The sequence below is a fragment of the Trichosurus vulpecula genome, chromosome 4 (genome assembly GCF_011100635.1).
Source record: "Trichosurus vulpecula isolate mTriVul1 chromosome 4, mTriVul1.pri, whole genome shotgun sequence".
In the NCBI taxonomy this organism is placed as follows: Eukaryota; Metazoa; Chordata; class Mammalia; order Diprotodontia; family Phalangeridae; genus Trichosurus; species Trichosurus vulpecula.
The window spans coordinates 58748100-58774650 of NC_050576.1; the positions used below are offsets into that span (position 1 = coordinate 58748100).

The following is a 26551-nucleotide window of genomic DNA, read 5'->3' on the forward strand; positions in this document are numbered from 1 at the left end:
GAATCTTAAAGGAAACATGCCTCCTTCCTTTCAGTAGAGGAGTTTTTAGGCTATTGTGAAATTACTGATTATTTTTAAAGCATAAACAAAAGTCATTAACCAGGGGTACAAATAGAGTCAGACTCTCTCCCAAATCTAGGCATTTTTTTAAAACAATGAACAGTAACATCACCGATTCCCATGCTTCTGCTAAAGGAGTTACTAGGGCAGAGGCACTGCCCGCCCTCCGGCTGGGTTTCCGCAATGCACTCCCGCAAGGCCGAGGGAGCAAAGGATCAAAAGCTAGAGTTGCTTGCTCTCCAGCCCTTAAAAAATAGAGCCGAACTACGGTGGCTCTGCGGAGGCGAAAGTAATAACGCGCTACTCCCCGGCTCCTGTTAAACCCGCTTCGAGATAGCAAGGAATAGAGTGCTAATGGAGCCCTAGTTGGGAACAAAGGACCACTCTGATGGGTTAGCTTCTTGGAAAAAGGGGTGTCGCAGTGCAGAGAAGAATCAGGCCATGTTTGCCGCGACTCCAGCCACACTCCTCCCCAGGAGCGCATCCCTGCACCCCAGAGCCCCGCCCAAGAGAAAAGAAGGGAGGGAAAGGGCGTGGCCTGCGGCGAGTGGTTCTTTCGAGGGCGTGGTCCACTCTGGGCACAGCCTCCTCCTCCTCCTTTTTCTCTTCTCTGCCTGTTTGTCAGTACAGTGTTCTGACAACTACTCGGATCGCCTTGCAACTGTTGGGGGAAGGTAATTTAGGTAAGTGGTTTGGGGGCTTGGACTGCAAAGCTGAGTAGGGTCTCACCACGCGCTCTGGCTCTACCGCCTTCCCTTCTCCGGACCCTAAGTAGAACCCCAGCCGCCCAGGGGTGCTGATTAGGTTTTAGGGACTCTTTCTCTTTTCTCCCAATTCAGAAAGCTGGCTCTTTGCTCCCCATCTCATTTCCCTTTCCAGCCTGTCAGAGTCACTGGGGGGCGGAGGGGAAGGGCGGAGAGGGTTAGAAAGCAGAGTCACAGGCTGAGTAGCCCGGGGGAGCTCCAAGGTCAAGGCTTTCTTGCTTGCTTCCTTTAGTCTCACCAACCCCCGCCCGTCGTTAGGTGCACAGCTGGCCAGCACCGCCTGCCCGAGCGCTTTCCCTGGGCCTCTCTGAACTGAAAGTACACGCGGCGCAGGGGAGCCTGAAGGTCACGGGGCTAGGGCTGCCGCGGGCCTCTTTCGATGACATTGGGGTTTCCGAGCTGGCCTAGTAGGCAAGCAGCCCCGGATGCAGCCAACAAGACTCCCTTTTGGGAACGCAGGGGCGGGGGCGGCTGGGTTGTTGCTAGGAGCCCGTCACCGCCCAGGGAATTTGGGGCTCTCTTTTTCTCCTGCCTCGTGGAAACGTTTGTCCATTTGTATCTGCACATGTATGTTGATTTGCTCCCTAGCGCAGTAGTTGCCAGAATGCCAGGAGGCCAGGTGGTGGGGCCAGGGACACTGGGGACAGTCTCTAGGATGTAACTTTAAAATACGGCTTGGCATTTGCGGAGGGGTTTTCAGGAGCTCTCCCCTTGCCGATGATGCAGAGAGACCCAGCGGAACCAGGGTGGGGCTGCGGGACTTGGGCGTGCTGGAAGGCCGCTGCCCTTGAGTCATTCTCTGAAGTTGTGGCTTCTATGTCAAACTTCCATCTTTAAGGCCTTCCTTTTTGCTCTCTAGAGTTTACTAGCTACGTATTAGCGCCGGGGGCGGGGAAAAGCGGAAAGCGAAAGGCTAAACTCTGGGGAGAGAGGCTGCTGAAAGCAGCCGTGACCCTCATCCTTTGGGGGAGAAAAATGAGAGTAGGAAGGGTTTGGGGGATTGCCTCCGTGGATTTATTTTGTAGCTACAGCATTTGTTACTGTGGTGGATTTCTTTGAAGCAAGAGTGTAGGGTTGAATCTGGGGATTTAAAGCCAAAAGAACCGGGTGTCATTTAGTCCAGCCCCCTCGTTTTTACAAAAAACTATGGGGAAACTGAGGCGCAGAAAGGTTAAATGACTTGCCTGTGGTCATACCAGCAGTAAGTAGCAGAGCTAAGTCTAGGACCCAGATCCTCTGACTCCACATTCCTAGCTTTTCCAGACTGGGTTAGCAGATGCTTTCTAAAGCCTGTACAGGGGTTCTCTCCGGTAGGCAGGAGGCTGTTCTTGAGAAAATTGCTGATCACATGCAACCTACGGCTAATGGAAGATACTCAAGGTTATTGGGCACACACCACACTGCAGCATTTGAAAGGGTTATCATTTTGCTGGACTTTGATTGAGTGAACTTTGAATGGGTTTAAATGAATTTTTAAAGATGAAACCAGAACAGTCAGCTTCAGTGTTCTGGAAAGAAGTTATAAAACCTGCATTCAAGTCCCTCTTCTCCCCCCTTTCCTACCTGCGTGACCTTGGGTAAAACATCCCACTGCTCTAGGCATCAGGTCCCTCATCTAGAATGAAGATGAATCAGGATCTTTTCACCCTTTTGGAAGAATAAAGTTGTTCATTTTCAGACCCAGTCACGTTCCTGTATATAATGATATGTCATTGTAGATACTCAATCATGGCAGAGTTTTGAAAACCTATAGATCCTTTGAAGGTCCTCATTATCAAGGCTAGATTATTTGATCCTGAGTAAGGCCATAAACAAAATCGCAGGTTGTCTTTCAATTCACTCTCTACCCACAGGACCACCATTTTAGTTCAGGCCTTTATCATCTCATCTGGATTGTTGAAATGGCATTGTAATTCATGTCTCTGCCCCAGGTCTTTCTCACTCCAATTCATTCTTCATACTGCTGCCAAAGTATGGGGGGAAAGTCACCTAGAAATGATGCCTCAATGTCCTCTTTTCTAAACAAAGGGCAGCCTCATCATTCAGCTGAGACTGCTTACTCCAGGGTAGTCAATTATTTTTTAACTACCAAATTTTATGGTCTTTTCTCAATCCTCAACCTTGTTGACCTCTCTGCAGGATCTGACACTGTTGTTCACAACCCCCCATAGATACTCTGTCGGGGTTTTTTATGATGTTACTTTCTCTTGGTTCTTCTCTCTTCTGGCTGCTGCTTGGAATACTTTGCTGAATTTTCATCTTCATGATAACCTCTAAGGTTATCCCCAAAGGCTTCCTCCTGGCCCCTCTTCTCTTTTTTTCTCCTTACCCTCTCCCTCAATGCTCCCATCAGCTCCCTTGCATTTAATTATCTCTATGCAGCTGACATACATATATATATATATAATATATACACCTACACACACATATGTGAATGTGTGTATATATCTACAGCCATTGGACATTTTGAACTATCCCTTTCATGCTTTCAAACTCATTATGTCCAAAACAGAACTCATTATCTGTTTCCCAAAACCTTTTTCTCTACCCCCACTTCCTGTAACTGTAGAGGGTACCACATCCTCATAGTTTCCCAGACAAGTAGCTGCCAAATTTTTTCTTTGTTTACTCTTGTGTATGTTCCCATCTCTCTAGCTATACATCCACCCCTTTGTTTCAGGCCCTTGTCACCTCTTGCCTGGACTATTGTGATAGCCTCCGGATTGATCTCCTTTCCTGAACTCTCTCCCTTCTCCAACCATTCTCCATGCAGCCTTCCAAAATGATTTTCCAAAATCAAAAGTCTGACCTTGTCACTACCCATTCTCAGAAAACTCCAGAAAACTACATGATCAAATATAAACTCCATTTGTCATTTTTCACAACCCAGTGCCTTCCTATTTTGTTTTGGGGAGTTTGGAGGCAATTCAGGTTAAGTGACTTGCCCAGGTCATACAGCTAGTATCTGATGTGAGATTTGAAGTCAGGACCAGAAGTCTTCCTGACTTCAAGCATAGCACACTATCCACCATGCCACCTAGAAGCATTTATTTACTGCCATTTTAGAGTATTTGAATATCCTTATTACAATTTATTGAATCTTTTTACAACCTGAAGGATATTTATTACATCCTTTATTACTAAAGCATTTTACCATCAACTCATTATCTTCACATGAAGAATCTCTGGGTAGGTTATTTGATTCTAGGCTACTTTTTGTTCATGTTCCATTACATTCTTATCTGTTTGTTTTCCCCCACTGCCCAACCTGTATGTTTTTGGAATCAAGCCAGTATTACTATTTGTCTAGGTAAAATATAATCAGGAAGGTAAGCACTTTAGCACAAAAAAAAAAGATGCATTTAAAAAGCAATTGTAAATTATTTTCCAAAAACTCCAGTTTGGCATTACATCTGCCATTGTTCCCACTCTATTAACAATTTTTTTATGAATTTGAGGCAGTGTGGTTTAGCAGAGTAAGAGCTGGACTCTGATCCAGGAAGATGTAGGATCTTGTTCTGTCTCTGATACCCACTACTGCAGTGGGGTCAAACTCAGATAGCAAAAAGGTATTCATAAGGATCCCTGCAAGCAGCGTATAGACTTAGAAAATCACAGATTAACATTGTCTATATTTTATTGTATTTTTATTTATTTTGTTAAACATTTCCCAAATTTTAATCTGGTTCTAGCCGCACTCAGGAATTTTACACACTGAATGTTGCCGTAGCTTGGTGTTTGAAACCCCTAGTCTACGCAACTTTCTAAAGCTGTAATTGAAGGAAGAGTGCTGCCCTTCATTGGCTGAGGGAATTTCCCCTGTTAATGAAATCAGGGCTCATCTCTACCTCTATTTGAGCCAAAGTGTAAATCTCATCTAAACCACGTCTCAACTGTTTAGTGGTCATTGGAAATCTGCCTCAATTTATCTATTCATAGAATTTTTTAAAAGTAATATTTTATCTCTGCAGATTGGGATGTGCCTGTGACTTTATGCATATCTGGGGATTTTATGTCTTTTTTTTCATCATGACTCAAACTAGGAGATTTGGAGTTTACATTTTAAATAAAGCTGTGCAGCGATTTATTCTTGTTGGAGCTAAACACCTCCCATGTGCTGGTGCTAGAGCACAGCCGGTGATGCTGAAGCCTCCGGAGGAATCAGGTCTAGGCTGCCAGCATTTCTTTTGTTAGACTGGGGGTGGGGGGTGGGAAGTGGGAGGAGGGTTGAAAGCTTAAATTTTTTTCCAGCCTTGGCTTTTACTCCTCTGTAACTGTTTTTCCTCCATAGCTTCCCTTGCCCTTCCTCAAGTATGACCAAAGATCTCCCTCCTATGTCTTGGGATTTAAGGTCATGGGCTATCATGAGGCAAAAGAGTCAACTGGAATGTTGCCATAGTTTTACATGTACTTTAATACTACTGGCCATACAACAAACACCATGAAGAAAAACTGACACCGTCTAAAAACTGGAGAAATTGGGAATTGTTCTCCTTCCTATGGTTCCTATCCTTGTGTTAGTGTGTAGAGTCCAAGTACAGTATTAACTTGTGAAGAGTGAAGGCTTGCTGTTCAGTTTGGAGCTCTTTCCGAACTTTTTTTCCCCAGAGGGATTCCATATGGCCGGAAATCTCAGGCTGAAATCAGCATCACTTCTTCGTGGAGTTAACTATTTCCTGGACATCTGTGTGCTGCAGTGCACTCTAGTTTGAGGAGGTCTCCTAAGGATTACATTAGAAGCTAATCAATCTAGTAGATAATACATGGGCAACAACGTAGACTTATTCAATAATACTGTATGCGTGATGTGTAGAATGAATGAGTTGTTAAAAGGATGATTAAATAAGATTACTTCAGGAGGGCTTCCTGGAGGAGGCAGGTTTTAAGGTAGTTCTAGAAGAAGGTGATGTACGTGGTTTCAGATGTTGAAAGGGAATTCCATTTGGGAGAAGTCACATGTGCTAAGGCATTTTGATCGTTGTTGATAATGATAACTAACTTTAAGTGCATTTCAGCATTTTCAAAGCACGTAGCTCTCAGGGCTGTGAGGAAGGTGGAACAGACAGACCCCACTTCACTCTGAGGAGACAACTCAGAGATTATGACTTGCGCCTTAGTCATGTAGCTAATAAGTATCAGAACTGGAAAAAAAAACCTCAGTCTCCTACCTCCAAATTCTGCACGCTTTCTAACTATACTGTTGCTAAATTGTTGTAGGATTTGGAAAAATTAGCTCCAGCCACAAGCTCAAGTCTACTGCCTGTGAATTTTACTCTTTCTCTTCCCTACTCATTTAGACTTTTGCCATTTGTAAAACAAACTAGACACTAGGAAACGGTGTTTACTTGTAGGGTTACATTATTGGAGAGCTAAAGAAAGTAAGGCTGAACTCCAGTTAAACATGGAGTAACAGACAGGGCTTGATCTGACCTTGCAAGGGCACATCTGGGAAAACTGGCTTTGAATTTAGCCATATCTGGGGATTTTATGTCTTCTTTTTTTTCATCATGACTCAAACGAGGAGATTTGGAGTTTTACATTCACTTGCCACCAATCTAGCCTTTTTTATAGATTCTTTTCCAACAGGAGAAGAAATTCAGTTTCATTTGGGATTGTGTTTTAATACCTCTTTGCACCAAAGTGTGTATCCAGAAACAAGGGAACAGGTAATGTCCTTGTTTTGACCTTAACAGAGCTGACTTGTACCAGTTGAGAGCTTGTCCCATATAGCTAAGCACCAGATAATGTCTGTACCAATGATCCCTCCTTCTCTTCTCTCTCCAAGGGGAAGATGATAAATTAGGTGATTGTCTTCATTACTGGTAGCATTTACAAAAGTGCTGTCTTGGACTTAACGTGCCTAGATCTGGAAAAGTTTCAAATCTAAGGCATGTTAACCATGACCTATAATTTCATTAGTATAGAGACAACTTGGTGGGGAAACTCCTTCCACCAATGTAGTAGCTTGGCATCTTCTTTGTAATTGACAGCCCTAGAGAGTTGCCTAGAACAGTGAGATATTAAATAATTTGTCCAGGTCATATAGCATATATCGGAAGTGAGACTTGACCCCAGGTCTTCAAAGATCTTAGGCCAGCCCTGTCTCCATTATACCATGCCTCTCATGGTTATTTACTTTTTTTAATTGTGTTAAAAAGCACTGCCTATTGACCTTTCATTCAGAGAGTTGGAATTCCAGCAATGCTTACTTAAATAAAGCTAAATTCCATTTTCTTCCAGACCTTTCACAGGCAGCACCTGCTGTATTCCTGTTGTATTCAGGTATAGTGCTAGAGAGCAGAGACCTGACTCCACTGCCTAGTGGTCTGCCATCCCAGATGGGTTGAGGTCTAAAAGTAGGAAAAGAATGGGAAATAGCCCACTCCTGGAGATGTGCCTTCTCTGGAACTCTTTATTAGCATGGATAATCAAGCTTTGGGTTTAAGAAATTTTATTTCTATTTTAGTCTTTTTGAAACTCACTATTTAGCTCTTAATGACATTGCATTTTCACTGTCTTATAATTTACTTATGTGTATGTGCTATATATTCTCCTCCAACTGTTTCCCCCAAGCCCCCATGTGATATAATTTCCCTAAGGGCAAGGGACTGGCATTTTTGGCACCAGGCCTTACCACAGTGCCTTGTCCCAGCAGGTGTTTAATACATGTTTCGACTTGAATTCACTATAGCTGCTGCAGCTTAAATAAAAGGGATTGCTTTATTGATTAGAAACTAACTAGACCCATGGTTTTTAAACAAAATTAGTTGTAGTGCTAGAATTTGATATGCCTTATGAACTTTGATATTCCATATGAGGAATAAAGCCTGGCTCAGGTACTGGGTAGGAGGGAGAGAGCTTTTTTCTTTGAAACACTTCATAGTGTAAATTTTGGCCCAGGGGACTTTGTGCTGGGAAGCTAGGTATGTTGTAAGGAAACAATTTGGTTAATGAAGGAGGGCCCCACACCCAGTTAAGTTTACTCAAGTATAATTCAGAAATACTGTTAGCTTAGCCCTGGTGCAATAACAGGAATTCCTGCCTAACTAAGATAAGAGCAGATCCAGAAGTATGAAATTAGAGAAAAGGTTAGGTGAAGTCCTACAATTGAAAAACTTTCACTAGCGAATGGCATTACTAAAGAAGACAGTACCTTAGCAAAAGCTTATTCTAAAACCCATCTCAAAAGAAAGTGAGAAACTGGCCATTTCTTCTAAAACTCATATATTTTATCTTTCTACATACTCCTTACTCTTAAGCTTTTAAGAGTTTATAATAGTCACAATTTCAAATGAAAGCATATGGTCCCTTTTGGGGCTTGCCTGAGATAAGGTTCCCAACCAATGGTCCCCAGCAGAAAATTTTTCCCAGGGTACTTTGCCTCTTAATACCACAAACTCCTACTATTTACCTTACAAGCTTAAATAATGCCCAATCTTCCCCCTGCTCCTCAACCTCAGCCATTGACAGTTGCTGTGGCCAGTTTACATTTTATATAAGATATAATATAGTATAGTTTGGGAAACACTGCTCTATTCGGACTTGACTTCATCCTGCCAGTGTTTTGTCCTTTGGTCCAGTATGACTTGAGTTTTTGGACTTTTTTACCCTTCTCTTCTATTAACCTGAACAGCCACTCTACCTTTTGGGAATCTAATCTGGTTCCCTGGCTCAGGAAAAGGAAGTCATTTTCTTAGCTGAGCCCAAAAGATTTCTCCCTGGGCTTCGGGTGGATTATAACTGTGAATTTGCAGTTAACATCTTTCCCATTTCTTAGGAGGTTTCTGATCTTAGAAAACTATTCTTCAGTTGTCTGGGTTCTCTTTGGCCCAATTCCATAGAACTTTGCTAACTCATGTTTCTGGGTTTACCTGTCCCACTTGGTCTTGGCATGTTTACAAGCAGGCGAACCTGCTTACGCCTTTAAGTTAAAGCTGCACACTCACATATTCTAGGTCCAGTTTCTTAAGGAAACATTTTTCCAAACCATGTTGTATTCTAGACAGTCCAGGTATGCAGGGGATCCAGAGTAGGAATGGACAGTTGAAGGGGAGGAGGAGATCAGTTCTTACCCCAACCCCAAAACATAAGAATATTTTTCTCCATACCCCTGAACCACTATGCTACTCTGCATCATCTTTCATGCTGACCTTGAATATCAAGTGTGGTTCAGTTTGGGAAAAGAATAAGCACCCTGTACTCATATACAAATCCTTATTCAATGCATAAACCATTTAGGAAATTTTAACCCAACTAATTACATTTAGATTGGGTTATTTTTTTGTTTTTATTTTAGTTTTTGTTTTATTTTTATTTAAAGGATCACTAAATTAATTGAATACCACAACAAACAGAACCAGAAATGTCTTGAGTTCATACTAGAAGTGATCATCTACTGTTATTGGGTTAGAGCTAGACAGCATAAAGTCCTAAGAATATAATTGAAATGCATCCTGTGGTATAGAAGGAAACAGCTCAGATTCAGACTCGGATCCCAGTCCCTGTTGCATAAGTAGTACCCTGTCAGCTAGAACAGGTCAGCCTCATCTACTTTGCTGGTTCTGATAGTTAGGCCTAACGAAATTAAGCTTTGTGCAGCAAGGTTGGAGACTAAGACTGTTTCATTTTGGATCTCCAAATGGGTTGTTTTAAAAGTTTGTAATAATAACCATTCAGTTTCTGAACTGCTTCCTACTTGTACTATGTTGAAAGTAGGGTTAGGGAGTGGACCTGTGATTACATGAATCTAGGAAACTCCCTTTACCAATGAAAGCCTTTGCAACTTAAGAGTTTTTAAAAGTCACCTATTAATATTATAGTCTAATCAACTACAGATGACTTATGAAGGAAGATGCTATCCATCTCCAGAGAGAGAACTGATCAATAGAAGTATGCATGCTATGGTTTTACAGATATAGATGGATATAGATATATGTGTATGTACGTGTACACACAGATACACACACAACTGTGTCAAATTGTAGCCTTCTCTATTGTGGGGTGGGGGAGACAACTTGGAACTTAAAAGGTAACAAAAAAATAAATTCAATTAAATTTTAAAAAATCAACTAGACCTCTTAAAGGTGGAATGATTTGGCCAGGGTCACAAATCCAGGATGTGTCAGAAGCAACATTCGAACTTGGGTCTTCTGGACTCTGAGGCATGGAAAAATGGGGCAAGGGTGTTTTGTTGAAAAGTTTATTCTGGTTCATCACTATGATCATGAAAAAGAATACAGGTTAAAAACTAATCATCTTGTTTTCAAGAGACTATGGGCTATTTTTCCCTTTACTTATGATAAGGAATGGAAGGCTTATGAATTGATGGAGGCTAGATACCTCTGAAATTGCAAATCCATCAAAGCAAGAGCACTTGGGAACCTGGGTTCAAATCTCAGCTCTACCACCTATGGGTGACCTTGGGCAAGTACTTAATTTCTCTAGATTTCTGCCTTCTCATCTGTAAAATGAGAAGATTGAATAATGTCCAAGATCCTTTCCAGCTCTAAATCTGTGATCTCATGATTCATTAACAGTATAAAGCGCTTTTCTTGAGCATCCCTCACCCCAATAGATATCATAAGAAGTAACCAACAAGCGTGTTTTGGGAAGGGCTGACCAAGCCAGGTATTCACTAAATAAAATAACCTTTAGTAGACTTAGTCTGATTACCTCCACCCTGCCTGACTCAGAAATTTTCTACTCTTTGGCAACTATTGGGGGTATGCCCAGAGTGGAAAGGGCAAAGTCTAGGCTTTGCTCATCTTATTTCAGACCTGATAAAAGTCCCTTTTGCTAAAGTTTGACTTTTGTATCTATAACTGTCTTCACATCTTTGAATTCTTTGTGAATACAAAGCATTGAGTGGGGTACAAAAAAGTAAAGAACAGAGACCCTGCCCTCAAGGAATTTATAGACTGGTTACAGAGAAAAGGTCCACTCCCTTGCATTTATTGTTAGTTTACTTTCCTTGTATCCATGCAGTGCTAAGTGGGTGATGGGCAAATATGAAAGGTGTTCAGAGGAGAGGGAGACCCATGGGACTGAAGGTAGGCAAGAGGATAGGTAAAAACAAGAGGACACTGCTAAAGCAGAAATTAAGGGGATTGATTTGTGCCTCTATTCTTTTAACACTGTCTCACTGCTTAAACCTCTTCAGCTTAATTGGCTCTTAATTACTAAATCCAACTCAAAGACTTTAATTCTCCTAAATATCTCATGGTATTTAATAGCTATGATTCAAAGATCACAATCAGTGATTCAGCTAAGATCTTGGGGAGTGGAAAAGATGCTACTCTTGATCAAGGAAAAATGTTTATCTATTCATCTTTCCAAAAAGGAATAAAAATAGAATCTGCAAATTGTAGGCCAGTGAACTTTGAGTTTCATTGCTAACAAAATTCTAGGCTATTATTAAAGGAGTGTTTAGTGAATATCTGGGGGAGGGGAGTGGAGGGGAAGGGCCGGAGAGGGAGGAAAGTAATATTCCAGGGCAACCAGAATACCTTTAATCTAACTAGATCTCTCCAGCCTAACTTTGTGACAGGGCTACTAAACTGGAAAAGCACAGGTATGTTGTAGATATACTGTAACTTACCTGGGTTTTAACAAGATGTTTGACAAAGTCTCATGCTGTTTAGATTAGATGGAATAAGGTAGGCTAGATAATATTAGATGAATTGGGAACTAGTTGGATGGCTAGCTCCAAAGAAATCTTTAATTGTTGAATGTCAACTTGTAAGGTCTCTAGTGGAATGTTACAGGGAACTGTTCCTGGCCCTATGCTGTTAATTCTTATCAATTATCTAGTTAAGGATATTACTTAACTGCTTGTCAAATGGTAGGGATATCTAGATACACTAAATGTTGGTATCCAGAAATATTTTGACACTGGGCTGAAACAAGATGAATATAATAGGAATGAATATAAAGCTATATACCTATGTTTTAAAAAATTCTCAAACACCAGGTGACTGAAAACTTAAAGTGAATCTACAGTATGCCATGGGAACCAATGAAGCTAATGCAGTTTGGGTTGCATTGAAAGAAACGTAGAGGATGAGGACTGATAGCCTCATTGTATTATACTCTAGTCAGACCATATCTACAGATAGCATAGTGTTGAGTTTGGGGTGTCACATTTTAAGAACATTGATAAGCTGGAGGGCCACCAGAATGATAAATAATATGAGGCTTAGTTGAAGGAACTGAGGGTATTTAGCCTGAAGAAAAAGGTGGGGTGGGGTGAAGGTAACAATATAGTTGTGTTCAAATGTTTGAAGGCCCTTCATGTAGAAGAGAGATTAGATGTGTTCAATTTATTAGAGGGCAGAACTAGGAACATTAGGTTGGAGTTGCAAAGAAAGAAACTGAGTCTTCATGCAAGGAAAAGCTTTCTAACTAAGACTATACCAAAATAGAATGAGCTGCCTTAGGGAATGAGGGTTCCTCCTTTGTTAGAGGCCTCCAAGCTAAGTGGCTACTTGTCAGTTATAGTATAAAAGAAATTCTTTGTGAGTTATGGATTGTAGTACAGCTATTGAGGTCCCTTCCAGCTCTGAAATTCTATAATTCTGTGACAACCTGGATCTTCCTTGACCTTATGACACTATCCTGGTCCTCCTTCTGCCTCTTCACTGCCTTCAGTGGCTCTTCTTCCTACTCCATTTCTTTCTTTACCTATCACGAATTCTTAGTGAAAATTCTAAAAGACTTTTAGGAGATCTCCATTGTAACATTGTTCTCAAGGTTGATTTTATGAAACTCCAACTCCCTTGGATGAGGTTTAAGTGGACATGCAGTTCGTTGTTCCTACCAATAATGAAGATTTCAGTGGACCATTCCAGACCCACCTGTGCACCTCTCCTCAGATCCTCATAAGAGGACCACAAAGGACCCCCTAAAGTACTAGGATCCTTGCTTATGTCCTGATCCTCACTATTCATCTATTGTCTCTTGCTCTCAACACATGACCAGCCCATATTGTTTTTGAATCATACTTTCTTTGATATCTGTTACACTCCTTGGTTGCTAATTACTTGTTTATAAGTGTTGAAGCCTGCTCATTCCTACCATCATCCTCTCCCTTGCTTTTTGGGTGATAATAAGATTGATTTCTTTAGAGACTATCGTGCAACGCGACTCAAAACACAGAATCTGATAGTTGGAAGGGACTTAAGCAGCCATCTATAAGCCGTATCAGAAAGGAATCCCCTGTATAACAAAATGGATTATCCAGTCTCTTCCTGTGGACTCAAGAGCACTCAACTTGGGTCACCGAACTGAAGTTTGAATCACAACTCTACCACTTACTATATGTGTGGGCCCTTGGACAAAACGATTCATCTCTCTGTCTCAGTGTCCTCATCTTTAAAATGAGAGGGTTGGCTAAATCTGTGATCCTATCAACTCTCAAGGCTTTCTACTTGTGTCTCCCAGCCATGTAATTCTATAATATTGCATAGTATGGAATGACACTCCTGCAACAAAAGTACCAGCTAATTAAGCAACCCTTCCTTTTAAACATTCAACTTAAAAAAAAAGCCCAAGGAACAAAGTCCTTGTCCTCAAAGAGGTCCTAATGCAATTGAAAGAATGAATTGACTAACAAAAAATCATACAAGAGTGACAAAATGTATGGTATGCCCAGCACAAGGAAAAACCAATGTTCAGTGCCCAAAGGGAGTAGATATATGCCTTTGTTTTATCGGCTACTCAAACTCAGTAAGTTGGCTTTAAGATATCTGTTAACTCTATGACAAGTACTCTCTAGGGAGTGGTTGTGACTGCCAAGGAGCAAGAATTCAGCAACTATCGATCAGGTTGTTTTAAATCTAGAGTGAATTGTGCTTTGTGTGAGGGTTTTTTTTTGTTTGTTTCCCATCATCCCTTGCCATTTCTCCACTCCCTATGCACTATTAAAAATGTTTACAAGGACAATGCCAGTGGAGCAAATGAGAGAGAGAGAGAGAAAGAGAGAGAGAGAAAGGGGGGGGGGGTTCCTCTGCTTCAAAATTATTCCTGCCTCCTTCATTTTTTCCAGTCATGGTTTCCAGTCTCAATGTAACAAAATCCAGCTTCCATCAAGAAAGGCTGATTAACAGAGTTGTCACTTCTGTTCCTTCCAGAAACCATTAGCATTTTAAGAGAGGAACTTATATGCAAATCCATGTAAATATCAAGCTTCTGGAATGTCAATTAGTGACATTTGTACAAAGAAGGTTTCCTGAGTATTCTTTGCCTATTCTAAGGGTACTAACTTCCCCAACTCCCACCATGTGCCCTTAAAAAGGGGGGGAGGAGGTCAACAAATTGGCACCCTTCTATTTTTTAGACTACCTTTCTATGGGTCGTTCAATGACTTCAAGCTGGTCTGTAGGTTAGAGTCTTCTATTTTTTTCTCCCTATCTCATCTTCTGTCCCCAATTCATACTACACACTTCCACCAAAATAATTTTCCTAAGGCAGGAATCTGACCATATCATCTCCCTACTAAGAAACCTTTAGGGATTCCACATTGTCTTTAGGCTAAAATACAAATGCCTTAGGCATTTAAGGACCCCAACAATTTGATTTTTACCTAGACACAATGTAGTGCAGTGGAAAGAGCCCTGAATTTGGAGTCAGTAACTAAGGTCACATCTAGATCTTGGACAAGTCACTTCACCTCATCAGTTTCCCATCTGTAAAATTGAGAGGTTGGGCTAAATGAACTCCAAGGTCCCTTCCAGCTCTAAATCTATGATCTTACCTTCTCAGAACTCATTTCATACTGCTCCCCTTAATAAACTGTATTTCAGTCAAACTGGACTACGAGCTATTCATTCCCTGAACTCAACATCCTCTCTCCTGACTGGGTGCATTTGTGAAAGTCATCCCGCATGACCAAAATGTAGTTCTTCCTCATTCCTACCTCTCCTTGTCTACTTTCAAGGTGAAGCTAACCTTGCTGCCTCTTTTAGGTGGCCTTTTCAGACTTCCCCCACTCCAATTAGTATTCTTGGGAGCCTTGATTTTTCATGTAACATAATTGTCTACATATTGCATACTCCCAGAAGAACCTAAGCATCTTGAAAGCAGGTTCTTTTTCATTTTTTTTCTATTTTACAAATGAGGAAATTGAGGCTTAGAGGTTAAGTAGCGTGCTGAGGGTCCCATAGTTAGTGAATAGGACAGGATTTGAACCCAGGTCTTTGTAACTCCAAGTCTAGCATCCTGTTCTCTACACCATGGGGCCTATTTCATACAGTATGTTGTACATAGTGACCGCTTAAAAATTGTTAAAATTGAATAATACTATGTGACTTGGAATGGGATTGTCTAGTTCATTTACAAACTTGAAAAAGACTAAAGCAAACTTGCTTACATCTAGGCAGAGGAATAACTCAAAGAATATGTGTAGAAGAATTGAAGCTGTTTTGTCTACAAGGTATCATTGTGTTGGGAGAGGGGGAACAGTGTAAGGACCCTTCATTAATGCCATTCGCAATGTAATTTTTGTTGCTAGCCAAACTTAAAATCAGAACTGACTCTGAGTCCCAAAGTCAGCACTTACCTGCTGTGTGACCTTGGAAAATTACTCTGAACCTGTCTTCATCTTTAAGATGGAAAGATAACATGTGGGGCTATTCTGAGCATTAAAAGGAGGTTGTTATTCATAGAGGGAGATGTACAGGTCTCTCTGTCTTTCTGTTTCTGTCTCTCTATTCTTGTCTCTTTATCTCTGTCACACACACATACACACACACATAATTTTATATATACATCTATATGTATGTATATACATATATATATAAAATCTTGCCTTTGGAACTGTAAAATGCAATATAAATTTGAATTGATGCTATTCTATTAATAATTGCTACTCCAATTATATTTTTATTCTCTAACTTATTTTCTAAATTCTAGAAATGATGAAAAACCTTGCTGGGAAAGGGCCGCAGTCCTTGTCTGTTCAATCTCTGGGCCCTGCTGAGCAGGCCTTTCACAGGCATAGCTGCCAGTTGCACAGTCATGGAGGAGGCAGTGCTGCCAGCCTTGGCCCCTGCTGGGATCTGGCCATCATACAGGAGCAGGGCAGGGAGAACCTTTTGCATTTCTGTGTTTGGTTTAATGATTTAGAAGCTGAGCTGTTCTGTCTGAGTTTCCACATAAAACACAATTCATGTGAACCTCTGTCCAAAAACCCCACAAAACCCTTCTTTTCTCCATGAAAAGCCAGATTTTGTTGGCTTTTTCTGGACTTGATAATCTGTACAATCCTGGGGTCAGGAAGACCTGAGTTCAAATGTGGCCTCAGACACTTACTACCTGTGTGACCCTGGGCAAGTCACTTAACTTCTGCCTGCCTCAGTTGTTCCATCTGTAAAATGGGGATGATAACAGCACCTACCTCCTAGGGTTGTGGTGAGGCTTTAATACTGAGGCTAGTAATTGTAAAAGGATTAGTACAGTGCCTGGCACGTAGTAAGCACTATATAAATGTTAACTATTTTTCTTATTACTCATGCATGTTCCAACAGTACTAAGCAGATGGTAGGTAATAAAAAATCTTTATTGGGGTATTAGAAAATCTGTGTTGTACATCCTTTCCAAAGGTCATCTATACCTTTTCTCCCTAACAGGGATATTTACCTACTAAGAGCATTATAAAAACACAGGTTGACTTTTTCTTGCTATTTTTGCATGACCAATACTCGTATTTAATTCCATGAAGACTTACCAAGTGCTTACTCTGTAAATATCCATTTGTTAGAGAAAATATAAAATTTAGAGAACACACAATTCCTGCCCTCATGGAGTGTCCAGCCTAGCAAGGATATGACATATACCCAGATAACTAAAATACAGGAACATATAATGAATGTAAGACCAGATACTACGTAATGATGTAGATAGGAGAGGTCATTGTTATCTAAAGAACACAGAAAAGGTGTCGGGGAAGTTGTAAAATTTAGTTGTACTTTAAAGGTTAGATAGGAGTTCACCGGGCAAAGAAGGAGGAAATGAGTCACTCCGGGCATAGGGTATAGAATGAAGGGCATAATGGAGATAAAATACAGCGTGTTTGAGGGTACAATCCTAGATGACTGAAATGTAGAGTACATGGAGGAATGCAGTAAAATAAAAATATATACTATTTTGTCCTAATTTCATGGGTCAGTAACTATCTATTACTTGGTTTTAGAATTGCCTGGAGTGCTGCAAGTTTGTGACCTGTCCATGGTCTCCACAGCTAGTATTTATAGGAGTCAGGACCTGAACCCAGGTCTTCTGGGTTGGTCTCTCCACTCTATCATATTGCCTGTCCTTCATATGTGTTTTGGTGTGCGTATAGTAGTGTGTAGCATTTCCATAGAACTTTAAAGTATATAAAGCACTCTCCTCAAGCCCAGCACCCTGTAAAGTAACAGATGATAACTAAGACAGAGGGATTGTGTGACTTGCCCACAAACACACAGCTAGTAAGTAGAGTCAGTATTCAAGCTCAGGTCCCTTAATCCCCAGTTCATATTGCCTTTCATGTTGTCCCCTCCATGCTATTGAAGATTCAAAAAAGAACGTTCTCACCTCCAAACTCCTTGGCAAGATCCAATCATTCATCAGAATTATATGTGGCTTTATCAGTGAAGATGACATTAAATATATCTGCTTTACCACTGCACCCCAAATTCCCTAACCTTTTCTACCTGAAACCCCCCCACCTCTGTTGCCAGCCCCATTAGAATGTCAGCTCATTGAGAGTAAGTACCATCTTGGTTTTTTATTTCTGTCTTCAGGGTGTAGCACAATATGTTACATGCAGTCAGTGCTTATGAAATGCTTTTTATAAATAATAATACATTTATTCAATAATAAAATTAATTTATCCATTCAGTCTTCCATTATATGAAAATTGGTTCAAGCTTCCTCTTTTAATCCTCCCCAATGCCTCATCCAACTACACTGAGAACTAGACTGTTATTCCTTAACATCCTAATGGTTGCTTCTTTTTCCAACAGTGCCAAGATGGCAGTCCTCTCAAAGGAATATGGTTTTGTGATTCTCACTGGAGCTGCCAGTTTCATATTGGTCACTCATCTTGCCATCAATGTAGGCAAGGCCCGGAGGAAGTACAAGGTGGAGGTAAGTGAAGGGTAGGAGCTGCTCCTTTTTACAGGCTAGCTTCCAAGCCTCTGGCTCTCAAAGGTGGAGAGGGGTAGGCTAGCAATGGTGGCAACTTTTGCAAGGACATGTTACCATTGGATATTGCGACAGGGGAAAATAAGGAGGAGTGAAACACTTAGTTACCTCAAAATAGGATTGAATGTTTATCTGCCATGTGGAAGGCATACAACATGGTAACACATAACAGAGGACCTGGGTTCAAATCTCACCTCTGCCACCTAACCTGTGTAACCCTGGGCAAGTAACTTAACCTCCCAGTGTTCTCTTTGGAAAAGTGAGGTTCCTTCTAGCTCTAGTATTATGGCACTATGATTTTATTTTTATGGATCTGCAGTTAACAAGGCTCTAAGCCAAATATATTTTTAGAGTATGATTCATAATTCTGCAGTCAATTAGCATGCATTTATTAAGTGCCTGCATACGCTAGGCATAGTGCTGGGTGCCAGGCTTCGATACCCTACTCAGAAAATAGCTTCATTAAGTTGTTTTGGAATAATGGAGTAAGAATCAGTGAAATTAAATTTTAGCCTGAGTTTGGAAATTATGGCTGGCCTTGATCCTTTACCAGGATCACCAGATAGCAAACTGATATTTGAGAGCCCTGGACCTGGAGTTAGCAAAAACCAATTCCAGGCCCAGCTCTGACACTCGTCAGCTGGATGTCATCAGGTCAGCCTCTGGGCTTGTTTTTCTATCTCTAAAATGCGAGGAAAAAAAATAACGCTAGCACTAGCCACAAGGTTATTGTGAGGTATGTGTTTTGCTTTTAATAGATTTTTAATTGATATATTTTATTTGTATAGAGCCTAGATTTTCCCCTGTCTCCTGCCCCCTTCACTTCTGGAGAATCACCCCTTGTAACCAAAAAATAAATAAATAAATACAGTTTTTTTTGAGGAGACAAAGAAAATATTGGGCAAAGCCAAGCAATATATTGAGGAGAAATCTGCATATGCAGTGTTTCACTCCAGTAAAATAAGCAACTTCCTACCCCACACCCCCGCTTGCAAAGGAGCAGGGAGAAGTAACTTCTTATATCTCTTCTTTGAAGGAAAGCATTTTATAAACCCTCTAGCATTTAATAAATATGAGCCATCCTAAGTATTAGTTTCAAGCTCCCTAGAAGAACTGATGTTTGTTCCCTCACTATCTACCACAGTGCACTGCACCAAGGGACCTAAGAGTGTCTGAAGCCCAGCTAGCATTCCTCAAGCAGTTTGTAACAAAAGAGTAGAAACTGGGCGGGGTTCTGCCCACCCCCACTCTCAAACTCAGTATGTTGACTTTGCTTCAAGAATTTAAAATAGGGAAATTTTGACTAACAAGGGAAGCTAGCTAGCCTCAATGAGTCAGCTTTGTACTGGAGGGAATTGTGGGGCACGTTAAGTCTAATCACTGTATGGAAGCCAACTCCCAAAGTGCCTGCCCTGGGAGAAGGGTGTGGTGAAGCCAGCTTGGCACCTCCCCTGCCAACCTTACCCTGAACAAGAATTTGTAGCCATAGGTTGAATAGTAAATGGTAGCACCTTTAAAGCTGGCCTAGGAGTGGCATCAACTCCGTCCTACACACACACATACACACACACTTTCTCTCTCTCTCTCTCTCTCTCTCTCTCTCCCTCTCTCTCTCTCTCTCTCTCTCTCCCTCTCTCGCTCTCTCCCTCTCCCTCTCTCTCTCTCTCTCTCTCTCTCTCTCTCCTCCTCCTCTCTCCTCCTCTCTCCCTCTCCTCCCCCAAAAAAAATCCAGGATGGAAAGCCTCCACGTAGCATCCACCAAAGATGCGTACTGACTATACACGTTGGGGGAGTGGGAAGGAGGATTCTGGTGTAGATTATGCTCAGGGCCACAATAGTATTGCCATAACACAGTTTTCCAGGCTTTACTAGTGATATCTATTTTCTGAAATCATTGATGTGTATGTGATGATGTGGTATCCCAAAAGTCTTAAGTTAAAACTTAAACCTTAAGACTTTTGGGACTCCTTCTATTTGGAGTGAGGATGGAGACTCTTTTCCCTCAAATGAATTATTTAGTTAAATTTCCTTTTATTTATTTATTTTTGGAGGCAAAAAGGGTTAAATGACTTGTCATCGGTCACACAGCTAATAAGTGTCTGAGGCCAGATTTGAATTCAGGTCCTCTTAATTCCGGGGCCAGTGTTCTATCCATGTGCCACCTAGATGCCCTGGCAAATTTTTTTTTAGAACTTTTTACATATTTAGGTTACTTTGTTAAAAATAAAACATATTAAAGTATACCAAACCTTAGTAAAGTAACTTGGAACATTATAACCAGTTTACTCAGGCAGCTACAAATTTACTAACTGAATTCACTTTTTAATGGTATTTCATTTGTCTAACAAACGGAGGTACTACCTGCTGACTATTAGGGAACATAGCATCTTTGATTTTTGTCAGCTTATAGAAAAAGGAAAAAATTTCCAAACAGAAGGAACTAAACTCCCTCCACTCTTCTCCCCGTCCCCCACTCCTCCTTCCCTCCTCCTCTGTCCTTCCTCCTCTCTCTTTCCTCCTCCTTCCCTCCTCTTCCATCTCCCTCCTCCTTCCTCCCCCCCACCTTTTTCCTCCATCACCATCATTATACTGACAATGAAAATTTACTTAGGGCTGGTGCAGACCTTCCAAGCCAAAGCTTCTGGGAGGCTGAAAGTTTTTACTGAAGGACCTAAGAAGGAAGGTGGCAAGTCGTGGTCAGAGCTAAGAAATGTAAACCAAAGTTATCGTGTTTCCTAGATTCAGTCTTCACAATAGGTTTATGGATCCAGAAGGCTTGTTTAAAAAAAAAAAAAGGAGTTGGGGAGGGATCGAGATGAAAAACTTTGGCAAAATCATGGAGTGCAAACTTTGCCCTTTGGAACTTGATCTAATCCAGCCCATGTTCTGACACATCACTGGCCCTTTGTGCCTGCTTATGATAACTTTTGAGGTGAGAGAGCCTCCAAAATCCCTTTCCTGGTCTATAAATAAGACTTTATATATGAGTGGCTTTTTTTGATTATCATTTCCCCCACCATAATCCTGTGAGATGAATAGCACAACTATTTTTTCCCCCACTTTACAGGGAAAGAAACTGAGGATTTGAAATTGTTATACAGCTACTGAATAGCTGAAACCTTCTGACTCGAAGTTCATTCAGGGTTCTCCCTCCCTTTCCTTGGCTGTGCATTGGTATCTATCATTATCATACACTTCAAAAAACTGAAGCATGCCCTGGTAGAGACTGTCACCACCACAAAATCTAGCCATTGAAATGATCTTAAGGATTCTCTGTTTCGAGCTCCTCGGTATACAGACAAGGAATTTAAGCACCTGAGATGTTAATTAAATCACTTACTCAACAACATAAGCAGCAAAACTGAATATTTTCCATCTTTCTAAAGAAAGTCATGGGGTTTTTGGTGGGGAGGGTTGTGTATTTTTCATTTGAAAGCAAAAATTGAAGTATTCAAAACTATCTCTGTTCTTGGTTTTTTTTCTTCCCATACTTTCATACCTCTAGTGTTTACCTTTAACTTCTTAATTGGCTGTGCCACTTAGCTTTTTAAACCTTCCCCTATGAGAGACTTAACATTTTAAATTGCAATATAGACATTGATTTTATTATTCTTAAAGGAAAAGAGAGTGATACATAATGGAGATTCATAGCTTTGTGTACAGTCAGCTCTTTCTGTTCTATTTTGGCATATGGAAATGTTCCTTTGATTTCAAATTCAGGATTAAATGAAATAAAAATTCCTTTCCTCCTCCCTCCCCACCAAAAATGCAGCATAGGCTTGTGATGAGGTAATGGAAGCTCTTAAATGTTAGGGAAGATTCCCTCTGGTATAACACTTAACTAACCAAGGAAGAGATTTCTCTTCTCAGGCCCTTAACTCCATGTTCTTCTGTACAAATGGTAGCACCTCCTACTTTAGTAAAATGATCAGCACCATCAGCCCTGAGCTCTTCCAACTCCCTTCTTACTTGATTTCTCTTCATCTTTACCCATTCTCTTTTCCTTTCCTCCTGTCCCAGAAGAAAGGCCTTCCTTTCCAGGGCTAACCCCATCACCTGTGTCCTTGACTTCATTACCTATAACTTCCCCTAAGATTTTGTTCCACCCAGCTTTGACCCTCACTATCTCTGGCCTGGACAGTAGCTATTGCCTCCTAACTTGGTTCCCTGGCTTTAGTCTTACTTCTTCCCTCTTAGACTATAAACTCCATAGAATCTGGGACTCTCACTTTCTATATTTCACCATCAAAGCCTAGAACAATCCCTTGTAAAATAAAGATCTGAAGAATGGCTAGTCTTTGAACACAATCTGGAATCTAAGGTTATACTATGTCATTTTAAAACTATGTTATTTGCCAGCTTTAAATTCCTTTTACCAACCCTACCCCCTTGCTCTAAGGCTAGCACTGACCCAAAGCTTTGTTTCTTTCTGGTTAACATAGAACAGATTAGCTCTTACTCAAATATTAGTGAGTTTTCCATTATTAGAAATGTCTAAGGAAAGGCTGAATCAATCAATATGCTTAAAATAGAAAGACAAAATAAAAATATCTGCCCTCAAGGAGTTTACATTCTCCCAGGAAACAATATGTATCTATGTAAAGAAATACAGTGTAACTGGAGGAAGGGGGGCTGCCTCAGGAAAAGCTTCATGTCTGAGCCTTGCAGTAAGCAAAGCATTTGAAGAGCTGGAGGATAAAGGGGGGAGGTTGAATATCTGTCAAAAGATTCCTTATTCCAAAATTTGCACTAAATTATGTGAACCTGTGATATTGGGACTAACACGTGTTCTGTTATTGTTTTAGTATCCCAACATGTACAGTACCGATCCTGAAAATGGGCACATTTTCAACTGCATTCAGCGAGCCCACCAGAATACGTGAGTATGGGGTTTGTGCATGGGGCTCTGGTTTCTCTCCCCATCAGGCAATCAGAGAAATTTCTAAAGTCCTGAGCATTCTACCTCCTGTTCCAAAACTTCCTTTAAGATCCTGGGATCTCTAGGGTTATGCCAATGGGCCATAAGTGCTGGCAGATCCTACCAGGTTAGAAAGGCTTTGATCATGAGCGCAGCAAGAGACTATGTGTCAAAAATATTGAAATCAGTGTGTGCCATAAGGTTTGTTTGTGCCCTCTGACCTCTTTGCAAACAGTGATCTTTCAGTGCTAAGTGAGAGGAGTATGATCATGGTGACTGTTTCTAGGTAGGCATAGGAACTCTGGTGAGAATAGCTACGGGAGATCAAATCCAGTGTTGGTTCCAGAGGACTGATATTGGAGCATAGTTTAGGGATAACAGCAGAGACTTGGGGGACTTTGGGTATATAACGTTACTCTATCAATCACAGTTGCTGTATGAGGAAGTCTGCTTAATTTTTTGGCATGTGTGAAGGAGGGTACTGGGGGTATATATATTTATTGAAGAGTGCTAAATTGTATGTTGTGGGGGAAGGGTGCAGCAATAAACAATTTCGTAAAAAAAAAAAAAAAAAGGAATAGTTGCTAAGAAAGTAGGACACCAGGGATCAGAACATCCTGAAAACCTTTGACCAGATACGATTCCAAATGTAAATTTGTATAGCACCTTTCTTTAACATACTGTGAGTAGACCTTGATTCCCTACAAAGGAGGAGGGAAAGAGTGACCTCTAAACTCCCCGGGTGGGTGCCAGTGGCTTAATCCATCCTTTGCAACCCATTGGGGGTTTTTTGGGGGGGAGGGGAAGGAAGGAGAGGGTGCTAGGTCAAGATGTTCTACTGCTGAAAACTTGTTAAACAAGACTTCCATTTCTGAAGCAAAATTAATCTTAAATGTTTTGTGTTTCAGATTGGAAGTGTATCCTCCCTATTTATTCTTTCTAGCTGTTGGAGGCATTTACCATCCTGTAAGTAGTATTTTCTTTTTATTTATTTTTATAAATGTATTATCTCTGTATTCTACTGCCCTCCCCTAACTGAACAGTAAAAGAAAAAAAGATAACAAATATTCATAGTCCAGCAAAACAACATTGGTCATGTCCAAAAATTGTGTCTCATTCTCTGTTTTAAGTCTGTCACCTCCGAGTCAAGAGCTTCATCTTCAGTCCTCTGGAGTTCGTGGTTTGCCATTGCATTTGATCAGAGTTCTAAAGTCTTCCAAAGCCATTATAATTTGTTGTCACTGTAAAAATTATTCACCTCATTTTTATCCATTTCATTCCACATTAGTTCTTAGAGGTCTTTCTAGTTTCCTCTGAGATTGTCTATTGTTCATGGTACAATAATATCCCATTACATTAATATACCATGGTTTGCTTAGGTATTCTCAATATGTGGGCTCTCCCTTCATTTCCAATTCTTTGCAATACCCCCCCCAAAAAGAGCTGCTATAAATATTTTTGTACATATAGGTCCAGTTAGGTGATACAATAAGTACTTTAGTGAAAAAATGAAGTCTTTATTTAGCACAATTTTTTTTCAATGAACAGAAATCTATGTTCTTTCCCTCCCACCACCTCCTCACATTGGAGAAGGAAAAAAAAAGACAAAGACAACTCCTGTAAGAAATATGCGTAGTCCAACAAAATAAATTACCACATTGGCCATGTTCCAAAAATATGTTTTGTTCTGCGTACAGAGTTTATCACCTATCAGGAACTAGGTAGCACACTTCATTGACCCTTTGGAATAATAGTGGGTCATAGTTGCCTTGATCAGAGTTTTAAGTCTTTCAAAGTTGTTTTTACAATAGTATTATTGTATTTCAGAAACAGATTAGTCAACGGAACCAATCAGATATACAACGTACACCAGCAAACAAACACAGTAGTCTAATGTTTGAATCACCCAAAGACCCCAATTACGAGGATGAGAATTCACTATTAGACAAAAACCTGGGAAAATTAGAAAGCAGTACAGCGAAAGCTAGATATACTTAAAACAACCTCTCACACTGTCTTCGAAGATAAGCACCATATGTTTACATGACTTAGATCTAAAGAATGACATGGTAAAGAAATGAAAGAAACATGAAGGCTTAACACCTCATTCAGCAGGAGCACACAAACTGAGGTAATCCCAAAGGTTGTCTAAGCTCATGACTGTAGCCTCTGCTGTCAGCAGCCCACCTGGCCCATTCTACAAATCCCATCTTTTCCGTTAGCACCCCCTCTTACCCTGTTATCACCCCCTCCTTTACACAAGTTTTCCCAGATCCATAGAATATTAGCACATCTGAATTCCATCTGCAGTTCAGCATTTCTGGGGCAAAGGAAGCTGAGATTATAATAATAAAATTTCTATAAGTGCCTACTATATGCTCGGCACTGTGCTAAGTACAGTAGAAAGTGCTAAGTACTTTACAAATATTACCTCATTTGATCCTCACGACAACCTTGGAAGGTAGGTACTATTATCCCCATACTACAGATGGGAAAATTGAGACAAACAGAGGTTAAGTGACATCCCAAAGTCTTAATGTCTGAGGCCAGATTTGAACTCTCATCTTCCTGACTTCAGGCCCGTCTACTGTACCACTTAGCTACCCGACTTCTCAAATGGACCCAACTTTTGAATGAAGGGAAGATATTTGACTATATAACCAAAGTATATAAATATGCCAAATTCTAAAAGGTAAAACTTTTGTAAAAACTCCACCAAATATTAGGTATTAAGTCTAATGTTTTTCTGTTTTTATGATGCTGAAATGAATCTAATTTTGTTTTAGCGCTTAGTGTCTGGTTTGGGGATTGCATGGATAATTGGACGTGTACTTTATGCTTATGGCTACTACACAGGAGGTGAGTATGTTCACATGAGTGTGCATCCATATATAGGTGTTCCCTTAATGGATAACCTACTCAATCTTCTTTCAGCTGAGCATGGCTTTAGTGGGGATGAGAATGGAGATAGGGGCTGGGAGGATGTACTAGACTGAGATTTAGATCAGTGATCTAAAATATTTTCAAGTTCAAACTTGTTTATGGTGAGTTTCCCCAAAGCCAAAAGTTAAAAAAAAAAGAAAAAGATGGAAAAGTAGGAGTGCACAGGGGAAGAATTCTACTCCAAAGAAGCAGGGCCATGAACTCCTGCCCTGTCTTGTCAGGTACCCTGCAGTGCTGTTTCATGATATTGTTTCTGTCTAGTATGCCAAGTACTGATAACGGCTTTAGCCTGCAGTTATGGTTTTCTGTGTTAGCCTCCTGAAGACCAAGTGCCTGATAACCCTAAGACACTTTCATGGTATGTGTGTCAAGGGTAGAACTTGAAATCTCCTGGCTAACTCATTCTTCTTACTTCTTTTATAGAACCCAGCAAGCGGAATCGAGGCATGGTGGGTTCCTTTGCTCTCCTAGGACTGATGGGGACAACTGTGTACTCTGCCTTCCAACATCTTGGTTGGATTACCCGAGGCTTGGGCCGTGGGTCTGGGAGTTGTCATTGAAGAAACAAAGGCTTAACTATCTCCTTCTTTTGGATGATAAACCTTTAACATTTAAGTGTGCTTTTTTCTTTTTCTAAATACAATAAACCTATTTGGCATTAGCCTCATACCTATACCTCCAGAAA

At 40.7% G+C, this 26551-nt stretch overlaps 1 protein-coding gene across 1 annotated transcript; it reads left to right on the forward strand.

Moving 5' to 3' along the window:
* Window positions 1–631: 631 nt before the first annotated feature.
* MGST3 (microsomal glutathione S-transferase 3) lies at window positions 632–26551 on the forward strand. Its single transcript, XM_036757819.1, has 6 exons — window positions 632–743; window positions 17825–17948; window positions 22811–22884; window positions 23832–23889; window positions 25710–25782; window positions 26290–26551. Exons 2-6 carry the CDS (start codon window positions 17832–17834, stop codon window positions 26424–26426), a joined length of 459 nt encoding a protein of 152 aa, XP_036613714.1. The 5' UTR covers window positions 632–743; window positions 17825–17831; the 3' UTR covers window positions 26427–26551.